The sequence below is a fragment of the Toxorhynchites rutilus genome, chromosome 2 (assembly GCF_029784135.1).
Source record: "Toxorhynchites rutilus septentrionalis strain SRP chromosome 2, ASM2978413v1, whole genome shotgun sequence".
Taxonomy (NCBI): domain Eukaryota; kingdom Metazoa; phylum Arthropoda; class Insecta; order Diptera; family Culicidae; genus Toxorhynchites; species Toxorhynchites rutilus.
The window spans coordinates 337986935-338006593 of NC_073745.1; the positions used below are offsets into that span (position 1 = coordinate 337986935).

The following is a 19659-nucleotide window of genomic DNA, read 5'->3' on the forward strand; positions in this document are numbered from 1 at the left end:
CAACGCTACCCGTCAAATCCTGTGCAGCACTTGCGCCTTCTTTATTATACACTTTTATCCACTCTTTGTTCAAATTTTGGTCATTTTTTAAGACCTTCTTTGTTTTCCGGAACTTCACCTTTATAATCGCCCAGTTTTTTTTTATCGGGCGGTGTTCTGGCGAGCTTGGTGGATTTGTCTTCCGCCACAAAAACAACATCGTTGGCTTCGTACCATTCCATCACCGGTTTCGCGTAATGACAGATTGTCACCTTCGTGGGACTGTAGAAAGGGCAGCAGGCGCTTCTGAAAACATTCTTCTTTATATATTTGGCAGTTCATGGTGCAGGACGTTATGGATCGTTTGCTGAATTTGTTGCGTCCGCAGATCGCCTGCCACATCAAGTAATTCTTGGAAAATTTGTCGTCCTTTTTCCGTAAATGTTTCAAAAGATCGAAAAAATCGCAAGCAAGACTATTGATTTTCTCGATTTTCTCGAGTACAAAAGATCGATCCAAAAAATCTGAAATCGGAATGGAAAAGATCGATCTCCTGAAAATCGATCCGAGTTTGCCCAATCCTAGTCCCGAGTCGAAAGGTTCGAATTACGCTTGAGGTAATCTCTCATCTCCTTTGCTTCCACTTTTCTTCCGTTGTCTGCTCGCGGTTGGTTTTATTCCCAACTACAGTGGAACTGCGATTATCCGCGAGCGGATGAGTGTGATTGATAGTTCCATGCACTTTTGTTTTGGTCATGGCTTTCATATTATTTGACCACTGGTGTATACGATCTTGTAGATGGATAGTTTAATGATTTTTGTATTGATAAAACATAGTTTTCTTGCTGAAACATCTTTTTTTCGTGTTTCGAACTCATTTTTAGTCTTTTATTGCGTTATCCGCGATTTTAGTTATTCGCGATGAGCTAGCCAGACTATTCCGCGGATAATAGGAGTTCTACTGTATTTCGCGATCCACTTGTTGGACTGCCCTGGATTTTCCACGAGCGCGCCCATAATTTTTAGTCGAAACACTTCTTGCTTGGACGTCATCTCGATAACCACTTGAATAGATTGAGATGAAAATTTTGCACATGTAAACATTACACTCTAAACTAGTTTTACCCTAATTTTCATCGGATTTCTCCCATGCACAAAAGAGTGTTGTGTACAATCTTTATTGAAGATTATTTTGACTATGGAATGATTAAACCTTGTCTTTGAAATGTTCAAAAGTTGTCGCGCTACTCGGGCCTCAGCAAATCGCGGAAGCTTATTTACAATGGTGCGATGTTCTTTAATCAGATAATACTCTCGCATCATTGGCGTGGTTGATTTTTAACTTCTTAAACAGTTGGGCGTACGCGATAGGGCAAGGTGTTTCAGTAATATCAAGCATTGCATCTCATAGATCGATTACGTTCGAAACGGTTTTATGAAACACAACAAATACAATCGTTTCTAATCAGTTCATATATCCTTACCTTCGATAGGGGAGAGGATTGCTAAAATAGCTCAACTAGAATCATCAGTTGCCTCAGTAGGATCACAAGTTTGAATTACATATTGGGAATATCATAGACTGAGACTGAGAAAACAAATAAGGTACACCGGGGCAAGTTGAAACGATTTTTTTTAAGTTCAACTTGAAAGTTATCTTAAAAAATCACTAAATCACAAAATTGAAATCTATTACCAGCATCAAGGTATGACAGATGAGATGACTAGAACCACTTCTGATCAACTGCGGATCAAGTGCGTCCCAAATCCTAGAAATTATGGTCGAACATTGTTGTTTTGATATTTTAACTACATGTTTTTTGCATTGCCATTTGTTTACAGCGTTGTCGTACTTAAGTTTAAGAGGCTTGGAAACAGCAAGATCCATAGGTTGGAGCAGGTGGCTGGTGTAAGGGCGGAGCTTTAAAATAAGGCCATTTCGATTATGTTCAAAGAAATATGCGAAACGTGTCCATCGTATATCAAAGCCGCGGGACGACCATTGCCGATAGCAGGCAGAAAGCTTCTTTGGAATTAATTCGAGAAAGTTCTATTCTCCATCCAACCGTTTGCAGTGGCAGCGTACGTCATACCAAAAAAACTCTTCGTCGCTCTTAGCCATCCAGCTGCTCCAGATACTTTTGCCTTTAAAGATGATGAGAGGAGGAAGATTCTGCCTGACTGCATCTCCACCCAAGAGTACCGTTAAATTTTCCTTTCCCGATCCGGCAGTTACTCTGCGCTGCTCTTCCCTTTTGGCCAATCACTTTGACGCAACTTGGATCCAAACAGAAGCTGGTTTCTTCAATATTGTAAATTCTGTCGGGAGGCATGTTGTGGGTAACTTCTTGAACCAACTCAAAATATTGCGAAATCACAAACGGATCAACGGCTCGTTTTCTGGCTACTTCGACGGATTGTATTTTTTTTGACAAATTGTGCCGTCGTTTAAAATTCAAGAAATAATCATCTCCTGGAATACCATTCTTAAACGGTGTTTTGATAGAGTTTTTCTCCAAATACTGCTCCATAGCGATGATTAGTTCCTTCTTGCATAAACCGTAACCCCATTTTGCCATTGTCTTGATCAAGGATGGAAAACAAGGGAGCATGATGAGATTTACGATTAATCGCAAACTGCACAGATCGTAATCTGTGCAAACTGCGACTAACTATTAATCCTTTCCCATCATAACCAAATGATTTTCTCTTGGTAACTCTGAGTTGACCAAAGCATTGCTAGACTGAAACTAGTCCGAATTAGAGACGTCAGTTAATCGATCAATTCAAATAATCGAATATCTGAAATTATAATCGAGTAATTTTGTATCGAATAATTTAAAATCAAAATATGAATACATCGAATAATTGCCACTGTAATCGCGATTAATGAAAGAAGAAATCTTTCTCAAGGTTAATGCATTTTTGGGTTAAGAATAAGGCTATATATTTTTTTTCCAACATTTTTTTCTCCAGCCTTCTAACATCGATAACCCGATAGACCACGCGACCAGAATGACAACGTCATACGTGATTATTACAAGAAATAAATATTCGCTCGATTAATCGAATATTGAAAAAAAATTATTCGAATGAATCGAATATTGAAAAATGCCCCAACGAATAATCGATAATCGAATAAATGAAAAATTTAGACATCACTAGTCCGAATAATTAAGTTACTCTCCTTCCTCGCTCTGTTTACAACTCCTAACAAGAATTTGCTCCATGGGAATGCGTATCTCTATGACGTACGCTTTACGATTCTCGCTCTCTCGTCCGGGCGTTCAATTTTCCTCTCCGAGCGCGTTTACTTCGATGAAACTATGTGAGGAAAAAAACGCGTTACAGCAGATAGGACGACATTAATGTTTAATGTTCCACAGAGGATTTCTCAGATGGTGTTTAAATTCATCTACAAGAGACTACAAACAGTAATCCCCCTCAAATCACTAATTTTATGAGTTAATGTAAATGTGTTATTGGCCAAGGCTATTACGATATCGAACACGTGGTCTTGCGAGATATATTTTTCCGCCAGCCCAAATACAGAACACTCCTTTCGGGCCCGAGTAAACTTGTGGCTAGAAAGACCTTAATTACCTTGAATTAATCAAAAACATAAATTAGCGCAAATATTTCAACATGTGTTTTTTGTGTAAGCACGTAAATATTTACTCATAACATTTTAGGATTGTGGAGGGGAATACTCATACAACTCAAATAGGTAATGATTATCTGCTATCACAAAACTGAGAAATTTTTTGACGTTTTGTTTTACTACTGATTCATTAAAAAAAAAGCTTAATTTTAAAATGTTTTCTTATCCTGAGACTGGCTCACCATATTGCACTGCTACTAAAACCGTAGGCTAACCTCAAGGATATTTTTTTATCCATTTTCGGCGAATAATCAATAGAGTGCCGTGTTATGAAACATCAGAACAATGGCAAAAACAACATCACGATCATAAGGTTCGGTTATTCCAGACGACATTGGAATATATTCCATCTGATCATCTTTAGGAAGGTTAACGACCTTCAAAAGATAAATTTATCTTGGGAACATTAAATTGATGTTCATGACTTCCAGTCGGACGTTTATCCGCTCTGATAATAATTGTGTGGTCCTCACAAAGCATATATTCCAATGCCGTCAGTTCACTTAAATTCATCGCATACCGTTTGATGATTAGGTAGGATGTTGATAATAATTTTTGCGATATCAATTGTTCCAATAGTATTTATTCGACAATATGGAGATTGAATACCTGAAATTAACTAGATTCAACCAAACAAATCAGCGGACAAAGCAGTATGTACACTCAAAAGATGCAACAAGTTTGAAGGGATATGAAAAAAAACATTAGTCGTTCAATAAATCTACTGCCACATATGTCGGAAGTCCACGATATATGAATAACATATGTTCATACTAATTCATTACATTTATTTGCAACGAAAAACGTAACCACACAGAATTGAATTAATCAAATATGTGATCCGTTTTATCTACAAAATAAAAAAGGATCTTAAATTCCATTGATTTCGAAAAGTGTTTCGTGAAATCACTAATTGAATTAATATTAGAAAAAATATTTGAAGAGAAATGTGAATGTTCAGAATTATTGGAATCTAAAAAAACGATTTTGGGCGGAATGACATTCGCCCAAATCTGCTGGTAATAAAATTAATCAATTGCATCCATTTCCCGTCTGCTGTTTATCGGGCGGGAGACGATCTTACCTTGTTGGCTGTTTGACTCTCTCTGTCGAGAGCTGCGGTTGTGACAATTGATCGAGCTCGAGACGGCATATAATATATGATGGAATATGAGACGGCACGTCTTGCCTCACACAAGTAGTAGAAGTAATGCTTCGAGAGTGCATACAGTGGGGATTTCTCTTTCATATTGCTTTTTGGAGATCTTGGTAGCTCACCGTTCCAAGTATTCTCTCTGTGTACATATGAAGGATAAAAGAGCATCGCCTGCTGGGGGTGATTTAAAAACATCCGACTAGAGGAATATACTTATTTATTGATCGTTGAATGTGATTTTTTACCATCACTGGTCTTGATTATTTTTCTTGGTTCAAGTTACCCCAGGGTTGAAGAATATAGTTTAAGTTGTAATGCTGAAAATTCTGTACGGGAAAACTTATTTTCGGATTGGCTTTCAACATTAATACACTTAACTATCACTATTTGATTACCTGACATGCAATTCAGAAGATTTTTTCTTAAAAATCAGTGTTTTCTGAGCGATTTAGTTAGCGCGCAAAAATGTTCGTTTTTATTTCTTGAAAGACGAAAAGTAAACAATGGCACGGATTTCGTTAAGGCATTCCAATATACTAGTTATGGGCGTCATGAGGTGGGTTAAGAGGTACTGTTTACTGAAAAAAAATATCACGTCAATTTGTTATTCCTAGTAACAGTTATTGCTTCCGTTTCAACTTGCCCCGGTGCACTTTATATACAGACATGAACCAGTCTTCGACTGAAAATCTCTTAAATTAAGAAAGAAAAAAAAATCAAGTATATTGTTGTTCACGTTCGAACGAATTTGTTCCCAAAAAGCCCAGTAACTGAAAAGTAATGTTGGGCTTGTGTTCCAAAATTATTCCACATGAGTTATTATTCTCGTAGGCTTCAAATCAACAGATTGTGACACCATACGGTTTGATTTCATGTTTCGTTTGTACTTATTACATTTCGGGACTTGAATTGAAACCACATATTCAGCCATTCCAAGCTGAACCGATAAAGTGGTTCTCCAAATAACACAACAGATACAACAATTTAAAGAATTCATAAATAATGCTAATATCCTCATTTTAAGGCCCAAATTCGTCCGGTAACCCAAACCATCGTGACACAGAACAGCATGGTGGGTCAGACGCAAATCCGGATGCTTACGACGCAATCGAGCGGAACCACTGTACCCCGAATTGGCCAAACGACGATACGTCCGGCCGCCCCGGTGCGGATACAAACGCCCATACAACAGCACCAAACAACCACCAGCGTGCCGCGGCAAATCACGACTCAACACATACGACCGAACGCGACGGCCACCGTAGGACATACCACCATTGTGCAAACAAGCCAACAGCTGCCTCAAACGATCTCAACGACGCCCCCAGCGCTGTTACCGGTAAGTGTTTTGGTGTCTCCTGGTAGCTTCTGAACCTTTAAGTCAAGTAAAAGAAGAAAAAAAACACTGAATCCTGTCCATAGTCCTATGCTATCCCCACTGGTTCCCCACAGCAGGTATTTAGAGAAATTTAGTATATTAGAAATTTTACTTTGATTACTCCGAGTGCTGGTAATGAGTTATTAGCTAAAATTGTTGTTTGAATTATTATAATAGGCTTGTTACAAACACGTTAAATTGCTTTCATTTCATCCATTAACTTCTGAATTAACCAATTATGCACAAACGACAAAACACACACATACATATTTCCTCAGTTCAATTCATGAGGTGATGGAAGATATCCAGCTGATAATTATATACGGAAGCATAAACCGAATTGTTACCACTATCAAGTTTCCAATAAGCTCATATTTCCGCGTTTCTGATCTTTCGAAAGATTTCCAAAACAAATTAAAAATTGCTGAATAGCTTTCATCATCTTATTTCTTTCTATTTAAATCAATCATTAATCGTTCAAAGTCTCAAAATACGTTCCTTGAATTTGAATTGATTCATACTGTGAATACCGTATTTTGTCAACCCTTGAATGCATCTGATTCAAACTCCCAGTATCATAAGCCGTGTTATGAACAACAACTGTGTGAGAATGGAGAGAAATAGTTGAAATTTTGCTTGTGCTTTTTATACTTTGTAGAGTTACATTTATTAATTTAAAACCCCAAATGCATCAGCGTTTGTTTATTCCCTTTTCCAATTGGAGATTGGTTTGAGATCAGTTAATTTGTAATGAATATCTTTGTAATTTTTACTCTATATATATATAGTGTTGAAATATTTACCATGTAGTTTTTAGCCCTCTATTACATTTTTCAGTATTTTTATTGCGGTGTTCGACTATTAATTGCTGTTACTTGCTGCTGGATATTAACGGAATACTCTCGAGTTCAATGGAAAAAAATGCATGACAACCGGTTTAATTCGTTGCCCTTTGTTTTTACTATCTCAGATTTTTTATATACTAATATTATATAGATTTAATCAGATTAACCTAAGTTGTTGGTTTGAAGAAGAAAAAACTGATTTGATTCGACTTGCTTGTTTTGTAGCATTGCGCAATTGTATTTTGAGTTTACAGGTAATAAATATTTCAAATCACTATTCAATTCTATCAGATCAAAAGTCGTTCAAACGGAACCCCTACGGTTGTGTTATATTGGTGATGGTTGAAGAACAATATATTTACTCTTCTTTAATCAACTAAAATAAGCTCGAAAATTGCCCCCTTCCCTCCTTTGTTCTGTTTGGTCAGTTTGTTTATATATTGTACACACATGTTCTAAGCTCTTCTTTTCCTTTTTTCCGCTGCATGAGCTGTTGTTACCTTTATTCCGCTACAGGATGTCAGATGTTAACGTTGTCCATTTTTTATCATCGTATTTAGATTAATTTTAGCTAATTTATACTAAATTTCTCTGTATCTGCTGGTATACACAACGAGAACACAAAAGATTTCTCACAGTAGATAAAATTGAAAAGACATGCGCACGAAAATCTAGGTATACGCTCGAAATCTACTTAAACATCACTGGTTAGTTGACAACGAATAAAATTATAGTTTCAAAAAATCACCTATGTCTTCGAAACATAAGCGAAGATCAATCGGTCTATAGAAGATAAGACTTCCAATAATTGTCGAATATTGAAATCAACTTCACAAGTTGACATTGGCGTGAATCTACGTAAAAAATATGTTGCTTGGTATCGACATAACTATTCTGTTTTCTACGACGGTTGGCTGAAAAGTAATGCACATAATCTTGCAGGAAGTATCAAGAGTTTCTCCTAGCATTTGTGAATTACTTTACTGCCCACCTTCGAATGATTGACATTTTTTATATTTACACCCGACAAATGAATATGGTGGTAATTGAGTAAATTAAATTTGGATTTTGTTTCTTATTCCAACGAACTGAAAACACAAAAGCACATTTTTGAAAAAAGAATAATCGTGAAGTAATTTTCAAGTTTATTAGAAAATCCATTAGGAGCCATTTAGTAGAATAGATTAGAACAGATTCCATTGGTAAGGTTTTTTTTTCGTACAATCTAGAAGACAGATACTAGGTCAACACGATCAAATTCAGACAGATCGAACAAGTAATCACGCCTCCAAATTCTCAGATACATATCACATTTTGATAATATTTGAATAAAAAACCTTAATATTTGTCGGAGTATTCAAAACGGCCGTTCGATATGCGGTGCACTTTATATTTATGAAATGAAATATAAAATATTCCGCATCGAAGACGAAGGGGTTCAAATAAAAAATATCTCTGCAGTCCTACAGGAAGTTCCAGAAATCGAATGTAAGATGATTAGTAAGGTTAATTGGATTCGCTGTTGACCTAGTTAGTTAGTTTACTTCGGTAGTTAAGTCTACAAACAGAGTATTTCTATTTGGATTTCTATTCGGGTTTGGATTCGGAAGAAAACGCGATCCACATCATTATACGGTCTCTTTCACGGTTTACATTTTCTTAAGACTGCTCCTGGTGGACTCCACACGTAATGCTTCTAGTGAATTTAATCCTCTGAAATACATCTCGCCAAAAAGGTGGCCGGTTTGTTTCTGTAGGTTTTTACCAAATGAAGTCGGGCCATCAAGTTCTTTTTCGAGACTACAGAATTGGGTTGAGCCACAAAACCCCGCAGACCACAATTTTATAATCCTTAGTGATCCTATTATGAGTTTCTATTGTTATAAAAAGATTATTCTCGAGCCTTTCGCTTGATTTTTGAAACAGTTTGATGTTTCCGGAAGTTTTGAATCGCGTTATAAACTAATATCATGGAGCTGAAAATATGCTATACAGATCGGTCTCGATTATATATAATTGCAATTTCACTTTCAATGTTAATTTTCGAATCCAATACATAATCGAATCACAAAAAAGCAATTTTTCTATTAATGTTTGCCATTCATACATTAATGAAAAAATTGTTTTCTTGTGATTGGATTATGTATAGGATTTGAAAATAATTGTTGAAAAAAATGGTCGACTATATATAATCGAGTCCGATCTGTACATTATGATTCCCTAATCCGTAAATAGTTTTAATTAAGGTAAATTAGAAGAATTCCAATTTACCCATACTTTTGTTCAAACCATTTGTGTGATTTCCTAACCGTGCTGTGAACAAAGTGCAACTTATGAATATTTGGGGCACATTATCTATATATCACGGCGAATTAAACACAGCGTTCGTTCTACGGTCAATGTGGAGAGAGGTGAAATATTGCAATAATCTGCGCTTGTTTTCAGCTGAAAATAAAAAAAAAACAATAAATAACCCATTCTTGGCTGCAAATCACCCGTGGCCGAGTGGTTAGCGTCTCACATTATCATGCCGGGTGTTCGGGTTCGATTCCCGTTCTGGCCGGGGGATTTTTTGTCAAAGAAATTTCCTTCGACTTGCACTGTGGTCACGCGTATTCAAGAGCTTGCCCCTCGGAATACATTCAAGGCGTGTTATTTGGCTTAAGAAATCTCAACTTAGTATTAGCAAATGACGCTAGTTAGTAAATACGTTGAAACGGCAAAAGTTCCACAGGGAACGTTAACGCCATTCAAGAAGAAGAAGGCTGCAAATCACATATAGACGATTGAGAACTGAAGATGAAAGTTTGTTCCTCAACGGTTGCTGTCGCCGACACTACCGCCACTACCCATTCGGTTCAAATTTTCTGTTCTGTGAAAGAGATTGAAGATTTTTGGATTCCTTTTTTGGAAAATTACACTTTTGGGAGTGTTGGAGATGTGTTTTTGCTAAAAAGATATTGGAAAACTACTTGGCTGTTCAATATGTTCAGGATATTCAATAAGTTAGATTTTCGCTCTAGACAGCGAGCAATCAACAGTAAATGTTAATGTTAAAAGTTAATTTGGCAATTTTCTGAAATTGGCTTTCTATCGCTTTGCGAATAGTTTTCGCTCCACAGTGCAAACATTCCTTCGTTTTCAGTGCTACCAAATTTGTACTGGAGAATTCATTCTTTAATTTCTGTAATGTTTGATCTCGTCTACAATTTTTCTTATCATTTAAAGAAAAACCGTTCGAATTACATCGTTTGCTTGTTAAAGTTATTTCGAGAACACTAAGCGAATCATGGTTTTCATCTGATGAAGCTGGTCCATCCACTGCAAAGTCAAACCGTTTTGGCTGAAAGCTCTGTGTGTGGTGAGACCAGTAGAGTGCTCGCTTCTATAACCGGGTGAAACGGTGAATACAGATCGCTACTGACAAAAATGATAAATTTAAACCATGCATGGATGGAAAAAAGACCGAATGCTCACCAACGCACCGACGCACATCACTAAAGTCGTAAAGGATGCGGGAAAAATTTTTCACTGGAAAACGTTATCAAAACGTCAGATTGGAAACCTAGCCCAGTCAGATTATCACCTTTTCGATTCAATACGACATGCACTTGCAGAGCAGCACTTCGCCGAATATTAAGATGCCGAAAACTTTGTCGGAACTTGGTTTTTATCGAAATAAAAAGTTTTATTGGAAAGGAATCCACAAGTTGTCTAAGAGATTGGCGAAACATGTAGAATCAAATGGGGATTACCACGAGAAAAAATGGAGGTTCTCTTGGAAATTGTGTGCTACATGCTAGTAAGAGGGACTGATCGCATAAGAATCCTTTTTGGTAGTGTGTTGTGATCGACGGCGATGAGTTCGAGGTGATCGAGGAAATCCGTAAGGTCAGCAAGGTACTTAAGGTACAACAAATTCCGACCTTGTACCAAGTGGGCAAGAAGCATGGACGATGCTTGAAGAGGACTTACAAACATTCGGAGTTTTCAAACGCCGAGTGCTCAGAACAATATGCAACGGTGTATAGGAAATATACAGAGAAAGAATGAATCACGAACTGGCGCATTTTACGGCGAACCCAGCATTCAGAAAGTCACCAAGGCTGGACGAGTGCGATGGCAGGGCATGCTGCAAGACAGCAGCCCTACAAAGATCAAAGAAATTTTCTTCGGCACTGTGGTCACGCGTATTCTAGAGCTCGTCACTCAGAATGCATTTAAGGTGTGTTATTTGGCATAAAATCTTAACTAAGTACTAATCAGAATGACTCAAGTGAGACTACGTTGAGACGCTGAAGTTCCTCTAGTAACGTTAGTGCCATTTAAGAAGACATACATCCCGATCGTGAATTGGCATTTTGTCAAGGACCCACCAATGAGGCAAATAGTGACTGTTAGAGCGAGAATCCTGTCAACGATGTGAGGGCCACCGACACACTAACTGCATTGGCGGATCGCACCAACATATAAAGGAAGGCAGGTGATATCTAAAGTTTACTGCAAACTTCTCTAACATAGAAGCACAGCAAGAAGCATCGAAACTAGATTTGGAAGTTTTTTTTGCAATTCTGACAGCAGAGGAACGCTTCAAATGAATCCGGCGCTTGGAACATGAAAGAAGAATGCTAAAATGGAAAAGAAAGAGAAGGTGAATGAAGAAAGAAGGATAAAGAATAAACTGAAATAATAAAATTGGAAAAAAAAGCTACGTATCAAGAGTGATTTAGAACCAGAAAGCACAAAATTGCGAATCGCGAAGGAGAATTCAACAATAACATGAAGTTGGGATGAAGAAGGAGAAATCGAAATTTCTTCAAGGTTAGGAACTTTTCAAAATAGGAAAACAATGTTTATGATACTCCTGATTTCATCTAATTTGTTTAGATTTTTGACTAGTTACAATTTTGAAGAAACTATAACTAGTTATGGAAGACTTTGACCAATATGTATTAACAAAAACTATTTCGAATTTGCTTGGATACAATTACCGAAAATGAAGATGATGTAACCCAGAAAAAGTCACTCTTTACTCTGTGCCGTCGCAACGGAAGCAGTCTTCACGCACCCGTCTATGATCACCGAAGATTTCTCCACCCGTTTACCCGTTCCAACTTCCAACCCAGAAGTTCCCCACAATTTACTATTTGATTCCAGATTGGACATGCTCTTTTCCATGAAACTTTAAAAAAATAATTGCCACAACTTTGGCCTCTATCCCTATAAAAAAGTCACATAATTTTTAAATATGTAACAAACGTGTTCAAACTTTGGGCAAAAATAGTTAAATTTTAGAGTGCAGGCTATTGCCCGCGATATCAACATATAATACGATAATCGATACCCAATAAAAAGCCTTCTGTCCAGTATTATCTGAACTATCAGTTCTCTGTTGCGCTTGACCACAAAGAAATTTCGCTCCTAGTTCTCCTGGGAGAATACTGTTGAAATACGTCTCATTCTCGGCGTCGAAATTTAGGCGCGAATTTTAACTCATGAACGAGCAAGCTGTAAAGATTATTTTTTTTAACAAAAGCCATTAATTTTGATTATTGGCGTTACAGAAACTCCAATCTTCAAGAATTATTTTTCCGTTTTCCGGAAATGACAATAAATCGAAAAATCGCCAAACAAAAACGTTGATCAAACCTACATTATTGTTCCTGTAGGACAGGGACTCTCGAACTAATTTGGGCAAGAGATCTCTTTTCTAGAATGATGTGATACCATCGACTCATATAAGCAGAAGTATTTAAAAATTATCTTTATCTTATTCATCAGCCATTCCATGCCAAACCGATATACTGGTTCTCAGACTTTCGTGAAATGTGGTATTTTTGCTCGTTACCGCAAGACATTAGGCCCGTATTTTTCAATTTTTTCATTAGGGTGACCATTTTCATTTTAGGGTGGTTGGAAAAATCAACTTTTTCCCCTTCTTTGAAAAATATTATATTGGCAAAAAAATGGATTTTGTTTTCATAATTATTGATTGCATTAGTTTTTTATAGTATACATGGTCTCGGAAAAGAAAAAAAAGGGGAGAAATGAGTTACCATCGGTTAACTTTTAAAAATCATAACAAAAGAACAAAAAATAACGCCTTCCTGAATTTTGGATATGTTATGCAAAAAATCCTCAGTTTTCAAGAAAAAAACATAAAAAACATATTGGTCCCGAGACCATGAAAACTATTGAAAACAAATAAAATCAATAATGACAAAATCAAATCCATAAATTTTTGCAAGTGTAACATTTTTCCAAGAAAGTCTAGCTAATTAGCTTTAATTTGATATGTCAAGTCGTTTTTGGAAAAAGGGGAAAAAGTCGATTTTTCGGACCACCCTAAAATGGAAATGGTCACCCCGAATGAAAAAATAAAAAATACGGGTCCAAAATCAGTTTTCGTTTATTCGACGCCAACACCTATTTTTGAACTTTATAAGGTTTTGTTGTTTGTTAGGTTATGTGAGGTTGTGTACATAGTTTTTTATATCCCTTTTGTTTATTTTAGGCTCATTAGCATTTTAGCTGTAACAGAGCCGAATTTAAATCGTGTACATGTCACATGTTTATCATATCTATAATTAGCACATACACAGTTGCCATTTTCGGCGTTAGAGTATTCCCTTCTATACCATTGCATATGGTACACATTTACACAGTAGCCATTTAGGCGTAAGAGTTTTCCTTCTGTTCTTCCATTATCCAGTTAGACCGAACAGCGGAGACAGTTGATTGATCATTGTTGAGTTATTTATAGAACAGCAGCCCGATGTGTCTTGCAGAGCAGAGCAGTTGTATGGATGAATCGATCTTATTTCGACCGTGGATCGATCTCCATCGCTGATGATTGTTGCGTGGACGTAGTTATTCTGTAACAACACAAGGATGGCCAATGAGGGTCCTGAGTTTAGAACTCACGATCGATCGCTTACTAAGCGAACGCGCAACCAATGTGGCTACGGAGACCCCCATCTGCACATAGTTGCTTTAAACCGAATTTATTGCCCAAGAAAGTTATAAAAAATTAAATGAAATTGATAGTAAGTGGTAGCAATAGACTAAACTGTCCTCTGATAACAAACCTCTGCAGTAAGAGGTTGCCATGAGCCATGGGAAACTATCAAAGTTGCTTTTCGATTTTTCGAACACTTGGCCTAAAATGGGTAAAGCACTTTTACGCAAACCTTGTCGCGATTAGGCTTGCCGTAATCTCGTCTCGGACAAAACGGGCGCTGAATAATCGGAGACGGAAGGGTTCAATTAAAAATATCTCTGCAGTAAGAGGTCCTACAGAAACGTTCCAGGAATCGAATGTAAACTGATTAGTAAGGTTAATTGAATTCGCTATTGACTTAGTTAGTTGACTTGGGTAGTTCAGTCTACAAACAGGGCATTTCTATTGGTTTCATATATTCCTTAAGAATGTATTCATGGGTATTTTGGTCCATTTTTCATCGATCTTCGCAAAAGGTCCAAAAGGAATAATACCTCAGTGGACAAAAAAATACGATGAAAACTGTTCTCTGTTCTTTTGTTAGTCTACAAACACGAAACTCCACATACACCCGAGGCCTTTTTTTATCCCATTTGTTTATTTTTTTAGCATCATTAGCATTTTAGCTGTGACACAGCCGGATTCAATCGTGTACATGTTACATGTTTATCGTATCTATACATATAGTAAATTACACAGTAGCTATTTTAAGCTATTTCAAGCTATTTCAATTCTGTTTCATTGTTCAATTAGTTCGGACAGCGAAGACAGTTACCATTGTTGTGTTATTAATAGCACAACAGCCCGATGTTTCTTGTAGCAAGCAGCAGAGCTTGTGAGGATGGAGAGAGGACTCCGACCGTGAATCGATCTCCATCACTGATGATTATTGCATGGACGTGGTTATTCTATAATAACATAATGATGGTCAGTTCAGGGCCTTGAGTTTTGTAATCGGCAATTCGATTAAGCGGATGTAGGCCAAATCGAATCTCAAATGTATTCCGCAATTCGGCATTGACAATAGAGAGCTTCGTGTTTCATTTCTTTGAAGCCAAAATGGTAATCGATTGCAAATTAAAAAACAATTTTCTGCATAACTTAAGAACTAAGCAAGAAAAAGGAACCAAATTTAGCATTTGGAGGTTTTTATAGTAAAAGGAAATTGTAAAGGATCAATTAGAAGAACAATCAATCATAAAATCATAAATCGATAGAACATATTTCCTCAAAAGGTTCCGGACATACTTGACGGCTGAGTATCTTGATAATACTTCGTTGGGGAAAAACAAATCAATTATTTTCTCAGTATCTGACTGTAGCTATCGATGTCTCGCTTAATATCGATCATACAATTCCAAGTTTAGGCTCGTTGTAGATGTTCACACTAAAAAAAAACTTTGGCTGTTTTTGTTTGTTCCATTCAGTTGTGAATTACAGGGTGTTAACAATGGAATTAAAGAAGAGCACATCAGAGTACATTTTCAAGTTTTTTTTAAATAAAGACGAAAATGTAAGCAGGGTCACTGAAATTATGAATGATGTTTATGGTGCCGATACTGTAACAGCTAAAAATGTGCAATTTCGGAAAAAAAAATTGTGCTTTAATTTATTGTTTTCCTTTTTTTAATTAAAAATAAAATAGTCCAATATATTAAATTCAGATCTCTCCTGTCAACTACCTAACCGTTCGAAGCTAGTGGTTGACCATATACGTCCAAAATTGCCCAACATAAGAGGTGTAGTGTTCCATCAGGACAACGCAAGGCCACACATGTCTATAGTTACTCGCCAAAAAAATCCGGGAGCTTGATTGGGATGTTTTAAAGCATTTACCATATAGTCCGGACTTGGCACCAAGTGACTACTTCCTTTTTATCGCATTGTAAAACTTTCTAAGTGATAAGAAATTTGGATTGAGAGAAGATTGTAAAAATCGATTGATAGAGTTTTTCGCGTGTTAATGACCAGTGATGTTTGATGTAAACTCCGAACCGCTAGTCCTCCTGTAGAATACAGTATTTAGTGCGCATGTGTAGGTTAGTTCCCATTGTGTTCCATGTATCAACAATTTCCTCCAAAGACAATAGAAGTTAAACGAAGAAAATAACGTATCCTCGTTATCTGTTTTTTCTTTCTCTCTTTTTATCTCACAAAAAACACATCGGCCCCATCTCGTTCCCTTCCTCCCGTGTAACGCAACGTGTGTGTGTTTGTATGTGCGTGTAGATTCGCGCTCCGGCTGGTACGGCGATAACGCGTACGCCAGCGACGCTACAGATCCGTGCAACGACGCCGGTTGTATCGCGTACCGTCGCCACCAACAACAATGCTGCTAGTGGCAACACGACCGTAACCACCAAGACAATCCGTGGGCAATCGCCTGCCGTAGTTTCAGTGGCAGCTGCTGCAGCAGCAGCGGCCGCTGCGGCTTCCGGTTCGGCCGCAACGCAGGTTAAACAGGTTACAGCACTAAGTAACAGCAATATGGTCGTAGCAGCAACGTCCGCCGTGGCCTCTCCACCAACAGCTCCCGGAACACCGGGGCTAGTGGTGACTGGCACGCAGCCGTTGCCAGCGCTAGCACTTAGTTCTTCAGCGGCTGCTGCCGTTGCCACCTTGAATAATGCTAACAATAGTAGTCACTCTACTAGTATAATTAGTACAAGTATCCCTTCAGCGACGACGGTGGTGGTCAGTTCAGGGCCTGCTACTGCAGCGGGCAGTAACAACACCACCGGAAACCATAGTACCAGTAGCAATACTGCACATATTATGAACACTAGCAGCTCTTCCACAGTTACAGTTTCTCATAACAAGACCAGTGTGGGTACGAAATCACAGAACTCGTCGGCGGGCGCCAAAAAGAAAGCGAGCGCAAGCTCCGCCGCGGGTTCCGCCGATTCGGCCGATCCATCTGCGGCGGCAAAGAAAGCGGCTGCTTCAATGCAATCTTCTTTTTACCAGCATCACGTGTCTTCATCGATGTATGGGGATGACGATATCAACGACGTTGCGGCAATGGGTGGTGTCAATCTAGCGGAGGAAACCCAGCGGATTCTCGGCTCGACAGAGTTTGTGGGGACGCAGATCCGATCGTGTAAGGATGAGGTGTTTTTGCATTTGCCCGCACTCCAGGCCAAAATTAGGAGTATCATCGCGAGGCACGGACTGGAGGAACCTAACAGCGAGGTCGCGGTGTTGATATCGCATGCCTGCCAAGAACGGCTGAAAAACGTTGTGGAGAAGCTGGCGGTGATTGCGGAGCATCGAATCGATATTATTAAGGTGAGCACGTCTCATACAATTCATTATACAATTTATTTAACCCATCACCGATTTCCGAAGGTTGATCCCCGTTATGAGGTGACGAAGGATGTTCGAGGGCAGATCAAGTTCCTAGAAGAGTTGGACAAAGCGGAACAAAAGCGACACGAAGAACAGGAGCGAGAAATGCTTATGAGGGCAGCCAAATCCCGATCGAAGACGGAAGATCCCGAACAGGCTAAATTGAAAGCAAAGGTAAGAGGATATCTACACAATCCAAGAGACTTCATCTAATACCAATACGTTTCAGGCGAAAGAAATGCAGCGAGCGGAGATGGAAGAGCTACGTCAACGAGACGCTAATCTGACTGCCTTGCAAGCCATTGGACCGCGGAAAAAGCCCAAGCTGGAGGAAGGTGCAACTGCGCCAGTAACCGTAAGTATCTCAGCTGTAAATGCACACACACACATTACTGCGCCACCGTTAGTGTACATAATAACGTAATAATGTTTACAGCCAGGGGCCTCTGGAATCGGTGTCGTCAGTGGGAAGGCTTCCACCTCGCTCAGACCTCGTATCAAGAGGGTGAATCTGCGTGATATGCTGTTTTATCTGGAGCAAGAGAAGGAGAGCTGCAGAAGTCAAATGCTCTATAAGGCCTACCTCAAGTGATCGATTGTGGTACGAGTGGTGATAACGTTCATGATGATGCTAATGATGATAACAGTCATTTTCCGCTGAGGTGTCAGCCGTTGCATGCAACAACGATCGGAAATGGCTTGGAGCATACTGCCGATAAACGATAGTGATCCCGAAGGACCAACGGTTCGGTTCTTTTCATCTCGAATGGGTTGTTTTAGATCCAAGATCAACGAGGCTCCACCGTTGACCTGGCGATGGGGGAGGCAAAAGTGTCCAATTCATGCATCGTTTCATGTTATAATGTCAGATGTAGAACTAGGAGTGTGACATCGTGGACCGCGCGGAGACGACACGGGATGAAAGAGTGCGGTGACCATCTGGACATAAATGTTTGTGTGAGTTCTTAGGGAATTTTGTACATAGTTATTTTCAATGGATATATTAGGGAGCGAGCGCGTGAGAAAGAAAAAGAAATAGTAAGCAGTTTCGGTTAATTTATGAGCGTGAGCTGTTTTCTATGTTTTATTTAAATTTTACAACACAGTAAAACCGAAATAAAGTCTGTACAGAGAATTAACATAATGTGAACCACACGAACGCGTCTAGGTTTTAAGTCTAAGAAGAAAAAAGAAATTAGGTCTGAAATAATAAGAGCTACAAATGAGTAAATAATTTTGAATCCTTTAGAGGGGCCCCCGTGGTCTGTGCGAATGTGACCGCCTGCGAACATTGTTTTTGTTTGATTTTACTTTTTAAAACCTATATCAACCAGAGAAAAAATAATCTAAAAAAAAATTACAATGACGATCCAAGTTAGGAAGTAAAACGCTAAAATTGTAACTAGAAAAAAAATTCTTATATCAAAAGGTAAAAACATTGTGGAAAATTCGGATATGTTAAAGGTTGAATTGACAAACTGTCAATGAGTAACAAGCTTTCTTTGTGATTATATCACTAAAATTGAAAATTAAAAAAGCTTATTGTTTATAAAAAATCAAGAAAAAAACCCTATTATTTATGTTTAGAGTCTTTTCATTCGAGTTTAATTTAATGAAATGAATCCTTCGATGGTATAAAACAGAAAATGCTAAGGAAAGTTCAACAATAGAGATACCTTTTCTTATAAAAATAAATTCTAAAAGAAAATTTAAACGTCCGAATTCAGTGTTGGAACTAAAAGAAACTCAATGAATTTTGATGATTATTCCCTACTAAGCTATGATAATTCTAAAATGTTCATAAGTTTTTTTTCAATTTAGGGAGATCATAAAAACGATAAAAGAGAAAACGAGCTTCAAAGTTATTTGTTCGCTCCGTAACTACCTTACGTTTTTTTTTTTGCTTGGCTTGTATCTATTCAAATCTTGAGAATTATAATCTGTAACTGTGTGTGTATATTCTTAAAAATATTAAGAATCGATTGAACCCTCTCACAGACCTCTTAATGTAGAAATACACTCCGTTTTTAAATTCGAATACCATTCGTTCGAGCTGTTTTGTTTTCGAATATCTTACGAGGTGATCCCCATGGCCTAGTGGTAAGCATGGCACTTGATGTGTTGGAGAGAATCTACGTTTCACGATTACGCAGCCACGAAGTCAATTACTAGAGATGCGGCAACACAAACGAGCTAGGCATAGCTTTCATTTTGATGAGCAATATGCAGGAGCGTGTGATTGGGTGGTAGCCAATCAAGCCAAGAATGCGAATTAAGGGCTGATTCTTCAAC

The 19659-nt window shown here is 38.1% G+C and overlaps 1 protein-coding gene across 8 annotated transcripts in view; it reads left to right on the forward strand.

Annotated features, from left to right (window-relative positions):
* The window catches only part of LOC129765265 (transcription initiation factor TFIID subunit 4), a 49685-nt gene extending 30442 nt beyond the window's left edge, over nt 1–19243 (forward strand). For 3 of the 8 annotated variants that reach the window (XM_055765382.1, XM_055765383.1, XM_055765384.1), the window contains exons 7-11: nt 5821–6135; nt 16249–17307; nt 17368–17541; nt 17597–17722; nt 17804–19242. In XM_055765382.1, coding sequence (XP_055621357.1) covers nt 5821–6135; nt 16249–17307; nt 17368–17541; nt 17597–17722; nt 17804–17959 — 1830 coding nt within the window. In that variant the 3' untranslated portion in view covers nt 17960–19242. Of the gene's footprint in view, nt 1–5820; nt 6136–16248; nt 17308–17367; nt 17542–17596; nt 17723–17803 lie in introns of all 8 variants that reach the window. The other 5 variants (XM_055765387.1, XM_055765388.1, XM_055765385.1 and 2 more) reach the window with 4 other exon arrangements.
* Nucleotides 19244–19659: the final 416 nt, after the last annotated feature.